General features: G+C 40.7%; 1 protein-coding gene across 2 annotated transcripts in view; it reads right to left on the minus strand.

Moving 5' to 3' along the window:
• The window catches only part of CDH13 (cadherin 13), a 553,953-nt gene that overhangs the window by 24,481 nt on the left and 515,265 nt on the right, over positions 1-14,207 (minus strand). For both annotated transcript variants that reach the window (XM_070761895.1, XM_070761896.1), the window contains exon 11: positions 9,411-9,553. In XM_070761895.1, the coding sequence (XP_070617996.1) occupies positions 9,411-9,553 (143 nt within the window). The remainder of the gene's footprint in view (positions 1-9,410; positions 9,554-14,207) is intronic.

Below are 14,207 nucleotides of genomic sequence, written 5' to 3' on the forward strand. Positions count from 1 at the left end.
ATCTGTCTTCATAGCACAGCCCCCTTTTCTCATTAATTTGCCTAACATCAAAAAGAGAGACAAAGATTTATTAGCTCAGTATCTATTTTTAAAGCATTTTAGTCCATTATTTTATACCTACATGCATACATACATACATACATACATACATACATACATGCATATACACACACATACATACATACACATAAACCCAAGCACATTTTTCCAATGTACAATATTATATATAAATAATAAAGGGAACATTTAAAAAACAGAATATAAGTTCCAGTAAATCAAACTTCTGTGAAATCAAACTGTCCACTTAGGAAGGAACAATGATTGTCAATCAATTTCACATGTTGTTGTGCAAATGGAATAATTGTGTGAATGGAATATTCAACGAGATCTAAGATACTCAATCTGTATAGTCTGGAGGACAGAAGGAAAAGGGGGAACATGATCGAAACATTTAAATATGTTAAAGGTTTAAATAAGGTCCAGGAGGGAAGTGTTTTTAATAGGAAAGTGAACACAAGAACAAGGGGACACAATCTGAAGTTAGTTGGGGGAAAGATCAAAAGCAACGTGAGAAAATATTATTTCACTGAAAGAGTACTAGATCCTTGGAACAAACTTCCAGCAGACGTGGTAGATAAATCCACAGTAACTGAATTTAAACATGCCTGGGATAAACATAGATCCATCCTAAGATAAAATACAGAAAATAGTGTCAGGGCAGACTAGATGGACCATGAGGTCTTTTTCTGCCGTCAGACTTCTATGTTTCTATGTTATTTGAGTGTTTCCTTTATTTTTTTGAGCTGTATATATTGCCAAACCCAACCTGTTATTTACATAGTACTAACACATGGGTGATTCATAGTTATAATAACATTCTTTTCTCGAAAATTCAAGGATGCCTTGCCCTGAACCTGGGAGGCATCTCCAGTTGGGATGGTGCTGTGATTCGATCCTGTGATGGACTTGTGGGTGTTGGGCAGGGACTTGAACTTTCCTTTCCTTCGGGTGGGGGGAAACCCTTTCAGAATTGGCTTTCCCCAGATGTGCCAATACGACATCTCTAACAAAATGTAACTTTGAAGAAGCCCAAGCCTCTGAGTTTTTCTTTCATTAGGAGTGTTACTTGGAACCTTGACAACTATTGTAACTTTGAATGGTCACTAAATGAACTGTGGTAAGTCATAGATTGTAAAGAAAAAGGAAGCCATCCATCCAGCATAGAACATTTGTCCGAAGGTCTCTTCTATGCCACCCTTATCATAGAAAGAAGAAAAGCAGGCCAAATCAATTCTCTGCAGTTGACTTAAGAGAATCTTCAGTTCAACTGCCTGAAACCCCTAACCTCCTTATAGATTTTTGCTGCTGGCTCTTTAGCTTTAAGCCAATTCCCTTAAAAAACAAAACCTGGTTTGATCCACTTCCATGGGTTTGCAGAATTCTTCCCAGCATTTCGTTTTGGTTTATAGGATTACAGAGCCTATGTTGGCCCTCGATAAACTAGAATAAAAATCAAAGTACTCCACCAATAGCCCTTGACCTTTGGAGAAGGCCAACGAACTCAAAGCAAATGAAGACGTCCCTTTAGGAAAGGGGGAGAGGCAACTTCTCTCCATGGGAAAGGTCATATTTTATTATTTATGAAATTAAGAAGTGTGGTCTTCAAGAGCAAGGGCTGTTTCCAAAATAGGGTTGGATTGTTAGGGAACAGCAGGCGCATTTTTAAAATCCTTGCTTGTACACCGTCAACGAAGGAAGACAAGGTGGATTATTATTTAATCATGGTAGGGGCTTTGGAAAAATTTATGTAGCTTGACATTTTGAGTACTCAAAGCAAGTGGCTCAGCTGTACATGGTTCCTCCAACTCTGCCGTCAGGCATGGGGGAATTGAGACAACTCCCCCGGGCCGATACAGTTTATGCATGGTATGGTTGCTTTTAATAATAGGGTTTTAAAGTGTTTTTTAAATTATTAGATTTGTTATACATTGTTTTGTTGTTGCTGTGAGCCGCCCCGAGTCTATGGAGAGGGGCGGCATACAAATCTAATAAAATAAGTAAGTAAGTAAGTAAGTAAGTAAGTAAGTAAGTAAGTAAGTAAGTTAGTAAGTTAGTAAGTTAGTAAGTAAGTAAGTAAGTAAGTAAGTAAGTAAGTAAGTAAGTAAGTAAGTAAGTAAGCAAGTAAACAAACAAACAAACAAACAAACAAACAGAGGCGGCCGTTTTTTCGCCTATTCCACACTGACAGTGCGGACTGGATTGGTTAGGGGGTGCGGCGCACTTAGATGTCAGTATAGGCCTCCCTTTGGTCACTGGGGTTTGGCCGGCTAGGGGCGGAAAGGGGCAATTAGAAGCGACTGTGCATGCTCCTTTGGGCATCCTTTAAAGGGTGATGGACCGCCTCTCTCCAGGAACTAGAGGTTGGAACAATGTCGGGGATTGGAGAGAGGATGTCCATGGGAATCACCGGATCCAATTTCCCACGGGGATTGGAGGGTGAACTCCTCCCACATGATGAAGGGGCGTGGCTTGGATCCAGGTGAAGGTGGCTACCTTCACCTGGTTCAGCAAGGAGTTTTTGCCCAATGTTGCCAAGGAAATTTCTGGTAGGAATTTCCGCCCCGTTAGTTTTTGGCCTCTGCAGGTCCTTAGTTATGTTTGAATTTAAATATTTAAATTTACGTATTTAAAGTTACGTTATTTAAATTTATGTTAATTTAATAAAATGACCCTTATTTAATCCACAATATGTCTCAGCGTCTTTACTCCGCTTCCGGGGCAATGTAATATTTCAGGCTGACACTGCCCCCACAATAGACTCAGCCTTCCATCCTTCTGAGGTCAGTAAAACGAGGACCCACATTATTGGGAGCCAAAGGCTGACTCTGCAAACCACTTAGAGAGAGCTAAAATGACCCATTAAGCAGTATATAAGTAAGTCTAAGTGCTATTGCTATTTAAAAGTAGTAATCTTAGCAATAAGCATAGTCATAAGCAGTGTTCCCTCTAATTTTTTTGGGGGGGTGAGCGGAAAAGTATAGTGTCTGAGCGGCAGTCCCTTTGGGACTGGGCGGCACAGAAATAATAAATAGATAGATAGATAGATAGATAGATAGATAGATAGATAGATAGATAGATAGATAGATAGATAGATAGATAGACAGACAGACAAGCAAACAAACAAACAAACAAACAAACAAACAAATAAAAAACCCACCCTGTTTTGCCTCAGAGAATTTCAAAATAAAATACTGTACTGTGTGTCTATAACAGTGAGCTCATAATAGGGCAACTCTATCAATATCAAAATGCCACTTAAATAGTTGAGCTAGTTTCAAACTAGATTTTGATTTTCTTTCTCTCTTCCTTACTCCCATTCTTTTTCTTTCTCTTTTCCTTCCTCTCTTTTTTCTATCTGTTTCTCTCTCTTCCTCTCTTCCTCTCTCTCTCCTTCCCTCTCACTCTTTCCCTCTCGGCTTCTGGGCAGGTTTGGAAAACTCTGAGTTGATGATGATTTTTAAGTGAGCGATTGCTTACTGCTCAGCTTAGAGGGAACTATGGTCATGAGCATTAGCAAGCCAACATTTCTTTCTTAGTTTTATTTGTGATGTCAGTTATTTCCCCCCAGCAGAGTGTAGCCGAGATGAAAATGTCTCCGTTTTGCACACACCTAGTGTCAACACTTGAGTACTGTAGATATCCCCTTTTCTCAAGATAAAGAGAAGAGTAGTCAATTTTTTATTGAGTCAAAAAAAAATTGAGTGAAAGAGGTCTTGAGTTTAAATGCTGGAAACGGGCTCACAAACAGGATTTGATTCCTGGCCTCTGCAGGAGGTTCAACATCTGCACACAGATCACTCCTGTCATGTGCGCAATAGAGCAACCTATCCAGCTGTGTTGTGCTTGTGAGCTTCTGCTGGAAGCAAGCTCTTGAATGTGGTTGAGTATCTGGAGAATACACATTTTATCACCATGCCTGGGGTGAAGTCTGACATCCAGGAGAAGGCATCCCATTTCCAGCCGCTTACTCATCGGTTTTGGCCAGCTTTCCCACTGCAGCTTAATTTAACATCATGCACATTCTATGGCCCAGCGGGAACATCATAATCTTGAGAAAATTAAGCATTAGTGTTGGATGGGTTGGGAAAAAAAGTCTTGTGGAATCAATTTTATCACATTAGCACATGGAGTTAGCCATGAAATTATATCCAGCCGAATCCCAGCAAAACAGCAGAGGGAGCAACTGAAAGACACCACAATAGATCTCGGCTTCGTCATATTTTTTGAAGGCTGAGTGAACTTTTTACAGGACATCAGCTTGCTCCAGATGTCAATGAAATCTAATTTAATGTATTACACTGTAATTATTTTATGGAGTACAAGCTGTAACTTGAATTAAGTAGCTGACACTGGGTTGTTCATTCCTGACAAGGGTGTATATCACCACTCTCGTAGAGCAGATAAAATTGCAGAGACCGACAAGGTTCCTCCTTGATGGAGAATGATGGCAAGTGATTGTCGGAAGATGGTTTGAGCTTAGAGTATGTTCTCCCACCCACCACCACCTGCATGTATTCGGAAAAGTGTTGACAACCAAACAGCGCATCACATTGTGTCTACTCAATCGTGATGAATTTTTAAAAAATGCATCAGTCTCTGCTCTTTATTTTTAATTTGTTTTTTTAAAAAAAGATGAATAGCACAGCAAAAATTCCTTATGTTTTATGTAAGCTTGAGCCTTCAGCCAGTTCTTGGAGGGAACCAACACTTTCCCATTTAACAAAACTTTGGCCAGACCAATCCTTGAATACAGCTCATCTGTTTGGAACCCACTCCGCATTTCGGACATTAGAAAGCATCCAAAGATACTTTACAAGAAGAGACCTCCACTCCTCTACATGCAACAGAATACCTTATGCAACCAGACTTGAAATTCTAGGCTTAGAAAGATTGGAGTCTTGTCACCTTAAACACGACCGAAGTATAGCTCATAAAATCATCTGCTACAACGTCCTTCCTATTAACGACTTCTTCAGCTTCAATCACAATAATACATGCACACATAACAGATGCAAACTCAAAGAAAACCTCTCCAAACTCGACTGTAGAAAATATGACTTCAGCAACCGAGTACTTGATGCATGGGCTAAGCAGAAAGACCAAAACCAGCCAGTCCCACTGCTTAAAAGTGACTTGTGTTGAAACTAGAACAATGTTTCTCAACCTTACCAACTTTAAGATGTGTGGACTTCAACTCCCAGAATTCCCCAGCCAGCCCAACATGTAGGCAATTGCCTTGGCCTGCTCACAAAACCCAAGTGCCATCAGGAAGTTGACCAAATTAAAATCAAATTGTGTATGTGCTCCGTTCCATAATTGCGTAAACCAGGTTGCTCTGATAGACTAGTCCTACAGGAGAAAAAAAACATTTAATCTCTCTCCTGGAATAGCCAACAAAGCAAGGAGAACCTGTGGCTTAGAGATTAATACAGCTACCTAATAAGGTCAGTAGCTGGGCTTTAAATCCCAGAAGAGTATGCCTAACTGACGAGAGTTAAATAGCTTGAAATAGATCTATACTTTTCTCTTTTTTGTTGGTAAAAACATAAATTTAACACAAAAATAATTTGTTGCAAAAGCAACTGCCTGTGATGGCTCCTGGATTGAGACTGAAAGGTGAAAATGGAAGCAGTATTCTCCATCCCATAATTGGGTAGACTAGTGTTCTGTCTGGGTCACTCCGGAAGCTATGACCAACCCAGAAAGATAAGCTAGACACACCGGTAGAATCCAAACACAGTTTTATAATGGTAAAGAGAAAAGAAGCCAACAGAAAATGTCCTTACAAATCAGGAAAACACTGGAACTCCAAATAGATACACGAAGCCAATGGTTCATACAGAAACACAGGATCCTTAATGCCAAGACGAGGCTGTTGAGATAACAGACATACACCTGCCACGGGTCTTCAAGACTGCTGGGCCACGAGCCAGGAACAGAAACGCTGAGACAATGCAGTTAACAGCAACTCCACTCTGATAACACTCCACACTGCCGAAAGAGTTTGCCTACCTTATAAACCCTTCCCTGCTAATGAGGACCCCCCCCCCTGGTGTTCCTCATTCAACGCTGATAATATTTCTTCAATTGATCCCTCCTTTGATCTATGCGTCTCTGTTGCATACTAATGACAGCTTGTGCTTCGTCATCCAATGACTCCAGAGACTCTAGAGAATCCAAGCTACTGGCTTGAGAGATCCCCTCCCCAGGGCTCCCAGGCATTTCTTCCTCGTCACTTTCCTCTTCGCTCTCATCCTCCCCTGGGCATGGAGCCAGCAGAGACGCAGCTGGTCTTTCATCCAACTCAGGCTGATCCACAACAACTAGGTTGCCCTGATAAACCGGTCCCACCAAGGAGGAAAAACACAGAAAATCAAAGCAATTAATTCTTGAATCAATACCTGGGATATTGGGATACTTTATACTGTCTGGAGATTATACCGTGCAAACTAGGAAAACTAAGAATATAAGGGTTAGGGAAATGAAAAGGAAAATATTACATAAATGGTATGACATACCCGTTCAACTTGCATATTTTCAGCAGAATGTTAAAAGTATCTGTTGGCATGGGTGTCAAGATAAAGGAGTGTTCATGTATATACTTTGGGAATGCCCAGTAGCACAGAACTTTTGGCAAAAAGTGCAAGAGGATATTAATAGGATGTTAAATATACGATGGATAATTACAATGGAAATGGCAGTATTAGTTAAAAGCAATGCGATGGGAGAATTTAGAGAAATAAAACAAGCAGCGATAGAAAGCGCTCAGGCGGTCATAGTCTTGGGTTGGAAGGACACAACAAAATGGACAATGCAAAATTGGTACTGGTGCATGGTGGTTCATATTCAATTTGAGGTTATGGATAAAAGGATGAATTCGGTTAATGAAACTGACTTGCGACAAATGATGGGACGATGGGACAAGCTAAGATGATGTATGGCGAGTAGAATCCGAGACCCACCTACAAGGAATAAATTGGAATCATTCTATAATATGCAAACAGATATTTTGCTCTTGAGTTAAAATGGTATATACAAGAAACACCCCTGATTTGGTGATGGGGTGTGAATGCTTGTCTGGTGGTGGGCACTACTCACAGAACACATGTTTTATGGTGTGTGTGTGTTCATATTTTTTTAAAATATCAATAAATAATTAGACCTCACCTACAAAAAAATATTGACAAAATTGAACGGGTCCAAAGACGGGCTACAAGAATGGTGGAAGGTCTTAAGCATAAAACGTATCAGGAAAGACTTAGTGAACTCAATCTGTATAGTCTGGAGGACAGAAGGAAAAGGGGGGACATGATCGAAACATTTAAATAGGTTAAAGGGTTAAATAAGGTTCAGGAGGGAAGTGTTTTTAATAGGAAAGTGAACACAAGAACAAGGGGACACAATCTGAAGTTAGTTGGGGGAAAGATCAAAAGCAACATGAGAAAATATTATTTCACTGAGTAGTAGATCTTTGGAACAAACTTCCAGCAGACGTGGTTGGTAAATCCACAGTAACTGAATTTAAACATGCCTGGGATAAACATATATCCATCGTAAGATAAAATACAGGAAATAGTATAAGGGCAGACTAGATGGACCATGAGGTCTTTTTCTGCCGTCAGTCTTCTATGTTTCTATGTTTCTAAATAAAAAAGAGAGATTGTACCGTGCAAATCGAAATCCAATGAATTTGGAGATCATAGAGTTGGGCTACGAACTACACGTTTCCCCGAATACCTGAAATTTCCACTTCTTAGTAATACAAGCATTATATGCATTGCTTTCCAGTAATAAATTTATCCTTCTAATCCGATTAGAGTGAACAGGCGTAGTGTATGGAGGATGCATTATCAAACCCCACAGAAACACGGGATGAAAGGAATGAGTGTGTGTTTGTGTGTATGGAAAACAGACTTCTTGCAAAAGCCGCTTTTCAAGAGAAATAGATTTACGAGTATCCAAATAAGCCTCCACAGCAAAGGGGACCTTCTTCCTACTTTGCATTTTAAAGCCATGTTCTTGTCAAACCCTTGCAAACATTCCCTGTGCAGAAACCAGAGGAAAGAAATAAAATTACCCTCTTAAAAAGAGCATTTTAACAATTCATCATTGCAGCTAAACCAGCTGCACCTCCAAGAAGCATATAAGCATATTAGCTTTTGAACACGACACACAAAGCTCTTATTTATTTTGCGCCTTTCAGCTGTGCGGGATAAATTCAATGTTTCCTTCCATTCTCCCCATCTCTATTTTTAACGCGCTACAAAAAAGTTACTTGCGATGAGTTTCCATAACATCCTTCTAATTTAGATGATGGGCAACAGAAGGAGCTGTAATCCGCGTAATACGTTAAAGAGATTGCTTTTTAACTAGGGGTATCTAATTGGGATTTTATTTGCCGTTACGTCTTAAAGAGAAGAATCTGAAAGACGGAAGATGAGTTATTTGTACAGTGGTGCCAAGAGTTTAATAATCGGTTTAGATTATTTGAAGAGAGAGTAGCAAAATTAATCCTAATCCTGTTGATGAAAGTAGCAGTATTTATAGTACTACCGACACAATGGTGCGTAACGCTAGAAAAATATAATTATTGATGGTTTATGTGTTTTTTAAATATGTTCTACATTGGAACCTCTACTTAAGAACTTAATTCGTTCTGTGACCAGGTTCTTAAGTAGAAAAGTTTGTAAGTAGAAGCACTTTTTCTCATAGGAATCAATGTAAAAGCAAATAATGCGTGCAACCCATTAGGAAAAAAAATAAAAGCTTGGAATTTGGGTGGGAGGAAGAGGAGGAGGAAGAAGAGGAGGAGGACAGTCACTGATGAAGGAAGAAGGTGAGGTGAGGGAAATAAAAAAAATCCAAAACTTTAAGGCTTAAAAATAAAAAGAGGGACTCTGAGACAGTGAGAAGGAGCATGTGCCTCCCATACACCTGGCGCGAGGCTGCCTCCCATACACTGCGCCAGAGAGAGAAACCCAGGCGGGCGAGAGAGGGAACACCACCAAAAGGCTCCTCTGGCAGCCCAGAAAAGCCCAAGATGGCTGGGATTAAAGGGGGAATGGCAGGAAACTGGCCAGGCCTTCATGCCGCTCTCAAATTTCCTGGGAAATTTTTTGGGTTCTTAAGTAGAAAATGGTTCTTAAGTAGAGGCAAAAAAATCTTGAACACCCAGTTCTTATCTAGAAAAGTTCTAAAGTAGAGGCGTTCTTAAGTAGATGTACCACTGTATTTTGATGTTGATATCACCTAGTGTTACCGGTAGGTGTTAAGTTTGTATATGTGTATATTCTTTGCTTGTGGCTGTAAGGAAGATGAACAAAACGCCCATGACATTGGCTTCTACTCACCACTGTCTATTGCCAAAAAGGATGCAATGTAGACGTTGTTCAGGACGGAGGGGGATTCACGATCAAGCATGGCCTTGGTGCGAATGGTTCCATTTGTAGGGTTAATTTCCAACCATTCTGCTGGATCTTTATCGGTGGAGAACCTGTAGAGAATGAAGAGAGAATAATCAACGATACCAACAGAAGAGAATTTTTGTGGCTCAGGGCTGAACTGTGGGGTTGTAGGAAGTCAGCATCCACCCCTCTCCTAGAAGAATAAAATATCCTAGGAAATATTAAAAGGGCAGAATATTATGTAGAATATCTCCAGAAACATGCCTTTTTAGGCAAGGAAAAGACTCACTCTTAGTAGCCCCCACCTTTGTCAATGGGACATCAAACAATGGCCAGCTCACTCATCCCCCACATCTTTGTTAATAGCCTGGACCAGTCTATTCTACATAACAAAGATCTACCTCCTTCAGACAGCCATATTAGGAGTTCGTTCGTTCGTTCGTTCGTTCGTTCATTCATTCATTCATTCATTCATTCATTCATTCATTCAGACTTCTATGCTGCCCAATCCCAAAGGACTCAGGTTTAGAAAACATTCTTTGCAGAGAGTAACAATGAAAGAGCTTGCAAGCCAGTAAGAGCTGGAGACATCATTAGCACCTAGTTAGGGCTGGAAAGAAACTTATTTGGAGCAAGTTAGAGCAATGGAAAAAAAACCCTTCAAAGACTTAGGGCTTGGCAAACATTCTTTGCAGAGAGAAACAATGAAAGAGCCTGCAAGGTAAGAGCTGGGAAAATCGTTAGCAGCTAGTTAGGGCTGGAAAAAATTAAGCTACATTGAGAGTATAAGACGCACCCAAATTATCAGCCTCCTTTAGGGAGGAAAAATGTGCATCTAATACTCTGAAAATACGGTATCTATCTATCTATCTATCTATCTATCTATCTATCTATCTATCTATCTATCTATCTATCTATCTATCTATCTATCATCTGTTTATCTCTCTCTCTCTCTCTCTTTCTATCTATATCTATCTATCTATCATCTGTTTATCTCTATCTATCTATCTATCATCTATCTATCTATCTATCTATCTATCTATCTATCTATCTATCTTTCTATCTATTTCTATCTATCTATCTATCTATCTTTCTATCTATTTCTATCTATCTATCTATCTATCTATCTATCTATCTATCTATCTATCTATCATCTATCTACCTACCTATCTCCATCCATCCTTCCTTCCTTCCATCCATCCATCCATCCATCCATCCATCCATCTACAATCCCAATACTTGAGAATGCATGACATAAACTACACATATTCTTTAAAGCTACATCACGAAGACACAAGAAAGTGAGAAAGAAGAAAGGATGGGAAGATATCCTCAGAATGTTTTGACTTCCTTGAAAGCAACTCCTTCTTTCATCCAGATACTTAAAGTTCCTTGGGTTTTTTTGGGGGGACAATCAATAGCCAGGGATCTACACCTCCATGTCAGGAGGGAAAAGATAGACGTGACGATGGGTCTCAACTCAAATTTCTAAATGCTACCTTCCCCCTCGAGATTCTGTGCTGTGTGTCAGGCCTGTGTTCATTAGATCCATGTTTCTCAACTGTGAAAACTAAGATGTCTGGTCTTCAACAACCCACAACCCAGCTAGCTGGGGAATTCTGCGCGTTGAAGTTCAGACATCTTAGATTCCCTACGATTGAGGAACGCTACTTTAGATCTTGACTTTAAAAAGGCCTTTTTGTTCAACAAAGGCAGACGCCTTGTCAGTGATGTCACCGAATGGCTGTATAAACAAAGCTTGCCGTTCCCCAAAGTCCCTCATTCACACCAAATGACAATAGTGCTGCTATTGGCACCATCAAGAATGATTAGGAAGGAACAAAGAACAAGCTGTTGTGATTAGCAAACGATACAGTCTATCAGCTCCACCTGGGCCTGTTTTTTCATAACCATCGGAGCCCAGATCCGCAGCAGCATCTTATAATCCATAGTGATGAATACAGTGAAAGGCAACAACATTGTCTATAATTATTTCACGACGCTCCTTTATTCCTTTAAAAAAAAGAGGAATTCTGAAACAAAGGCACCCATCCAACTAGGAGACAAGGTAGCTGAACTCATTGCAAGGTGGAGAATAGCCCATTGATCCCGAACAATATGCTTGCGTGCGCGAGACACATGTGTGTGCAGGTACTCCACACTTACAACCCCCACCCCTACCCCTACACACTGCTCAGCTCTGGAGAACAATTGGGACAGATTATCCAATGCTTCTACATCCACAAATGGCAGCACTTTGGAGAAATGGGCAGTTCTCGCCAATCTGTTCCGATTGTGTGCCGAAGATAAATTACACAACACGTAATTTGACACAGAGCATTATTTCTCTTTTCTCCCAAATTAAATCTTCCCCCAAATTTTATCCATTGTAAGTACATAATATCCCTTAACTAAGGCGATTGTTCCTCGCTGAGATTCTTTTAATATGCTAATATGAGTTTGGGTTACCTGAAGAATAAAGATAAATATATATGAAAAAATAAAATCAAAGCAACACAGGGTCCTGATTTAGAAGGTGGGCTTGGCAGGGATTCAAGTGGGTTTTGTCCTTCGGTTTGTAGACCTTTCTACTTTCCAAATCTATGCATGTATATCTTCCTGGGAACCAGGGTTAGTTCTCAGCTGTAGAATGAATATATCCAAATTGGCTTAAGTCCACTAAGAACAATGTTAAATTTCATGCGAAAGAGAAACTGGGCAATTTAGAAGAACCAGAAGCAGCAAGACCTAACAGGATTTATATGGCCACCACAACAGAAAGCCAAATGAGTGTGTTAATTCCTATCCCACCTCTTACTTTGTCTGCAGGGATGTAGAATTATTGAGTTGCCAAGATGTATTTAGTCCATCAACCCAACTTGTATTCATTGAAATACAGTGGTACCTCTACTTACGAACTTAATTCGTTCCCTGATCAGATTCTTAAGTAGAAAAGTTTGTAAGAAGAAGCAATTTTTCCCGCAGGAATCAATGTAAAAGCAAATAATTGTGCGATTGGGGAAACCACAGGGAGGGTGGAGGCCCTTTTCCTTCCAGGAGATTCCTAGAGAGGCCCACAGAGGCTTCTCCCCACCTTTTCTAGCCCTGTTCCCCCCCCCCAGGAGATTCCTACAGAGGCCCCACGGAGGCTTCTCCCTGCCTTTTCCTGTTACAATCTTGGAGGCTCGGGTTTGTAAGTGGAAAAATGGTTCTTGAGAAGAGGCAAAAAAATCTCGAAAACCCGGTTCTTATCTAGAAAAGTTCGTAAGTAGAGGCGTTCTTAGGTAGAGGTACCACTGTACCAGAAACTGAAATGTCCCAAACAAAGAAAGAACTAAGGAGGAATTTTATGACAGTTAGAACAATTGATCAGTGGAATAGTTTGCTTCCAGAAGTTAAAAACATAGAAACCAAAAGACTGACTGCAGAAAAAGACCTCATGGTCCATCTAGTCTGCCCTTATACTATTTCCTGTATTTTATCTTAGGATGGATCTATGTTTATCCCAGGCATGTTTAAATCCAGTTACTGTGGATTTACCAACCACGTCAGCTGGAAGTTTGTCCCGAGCATCTACTACTCTTTCGATAAAATAATATTTTCTCCCGTTGCTTCTAATCTTTCCTCCAACTAACCTCAGATTGTGCCCCCTTGTTTTGTGTTCACTTTCCTATTAAAAACGCTTCCCTCCAGAACCTTACATAACCCTTTAACATATTTAAATGTTTCGATCAAGTTGTAAAATGTTTCGATCAAGTTGTGAATGCTTCAACACTGGAGGTTTTAAAGAAGATGTTGGATATCTATCAGCCTTGTTTTTTGCGGGGGTGGGCGGGCGGGGAGCACGCCATGAATGTTAAAAAGCATTCATCTTTCCGAGGAGGCCAGGTGAATCAGTGACGAAAGAACTGGAAAAAGTTCCTTCTCCAGAAAGGTATCGGAAAAGCCTGAAATTTTTTGGCTCCGCTTGGTTGGCTCTGCACCTAATCTCCTGCCTATGTTTGACTGTTCATATGGGAAGCCATAAGCTGCCGGCACATTTTTTCCCATTAAATATTTCATGATAGAGAACGCAGGAGTCTGCATGGGTTAGCAAAGTCATGATAATATGTGAAATGTGCAACGGGCCATAAAAACATTTCCTGGAGTGTGGAGAGATTTCAAAGGAGATTTCCCCCCCCCCTTCCTTCTGCCCTCCTCCTCCTCTTCTTCTTCTCTTCCTCCTCTTCTCCTCCTCCTCCTCCTCCTCTTCTTCTTCTTTCTCCTCTTCTCCTCCATCTCCTCCTTTTCTTTTTCTTCTCCTCCTCTTCTTCTTCTCCTCCTCCTCCTCTTCTCCTCCTCCTCCTCTTCATCTTCTCCTCCTCCTCTTCATTTCCTCCTCCTCTTCTCCTCCTCCTCTTCATCTCCTCCTCCTCTTCATCTCCTCCTCCTCTTCATCTTCTCCTCCTCCTCTTCTTCTCCTCCTCCTCTTCATCTTCTCCTCCTCCTCTTCATTTCCTCCTCCTCTTCTTCTCCTCCTCCTCTTCATCTCCTCCTCCTCTTCATCTCCTCCTCCTCTTCATCTTCTCCTCCTCTTCTTCTCCTCCTCCTCTTCATCTCCTCCTCCTCCTCATCTCCTCCTCCTCCTCTTCATTTCCTCCTCCTCTTCTTCTCCTCCTCCTCTTCATCTCCTCCTCCTCTTCATCTCCTCCTCTTCATCTCCTCCTCCTCCTCTCCTCCTCCTCCTCCTCCTCCTCCTCTTCT

The sequence above is a fragment of the Erythrolamprus reginae genome, chromosome 9 (genome assembly GCF_031021105.1).
Source record: "Erythrolamprus reginae isolate rEryReg1 chromosome 9, rEryReg1.hap1, whole genome shotgun sequence".
Classification (NCBI taxonomy): domain Eukaryota; kingdom Metazoa; phylum Chordata; class Lepidosauria; order Squamata; family Dipsadidae; genus Erythrolamprus; species Erythrolamprus reginae.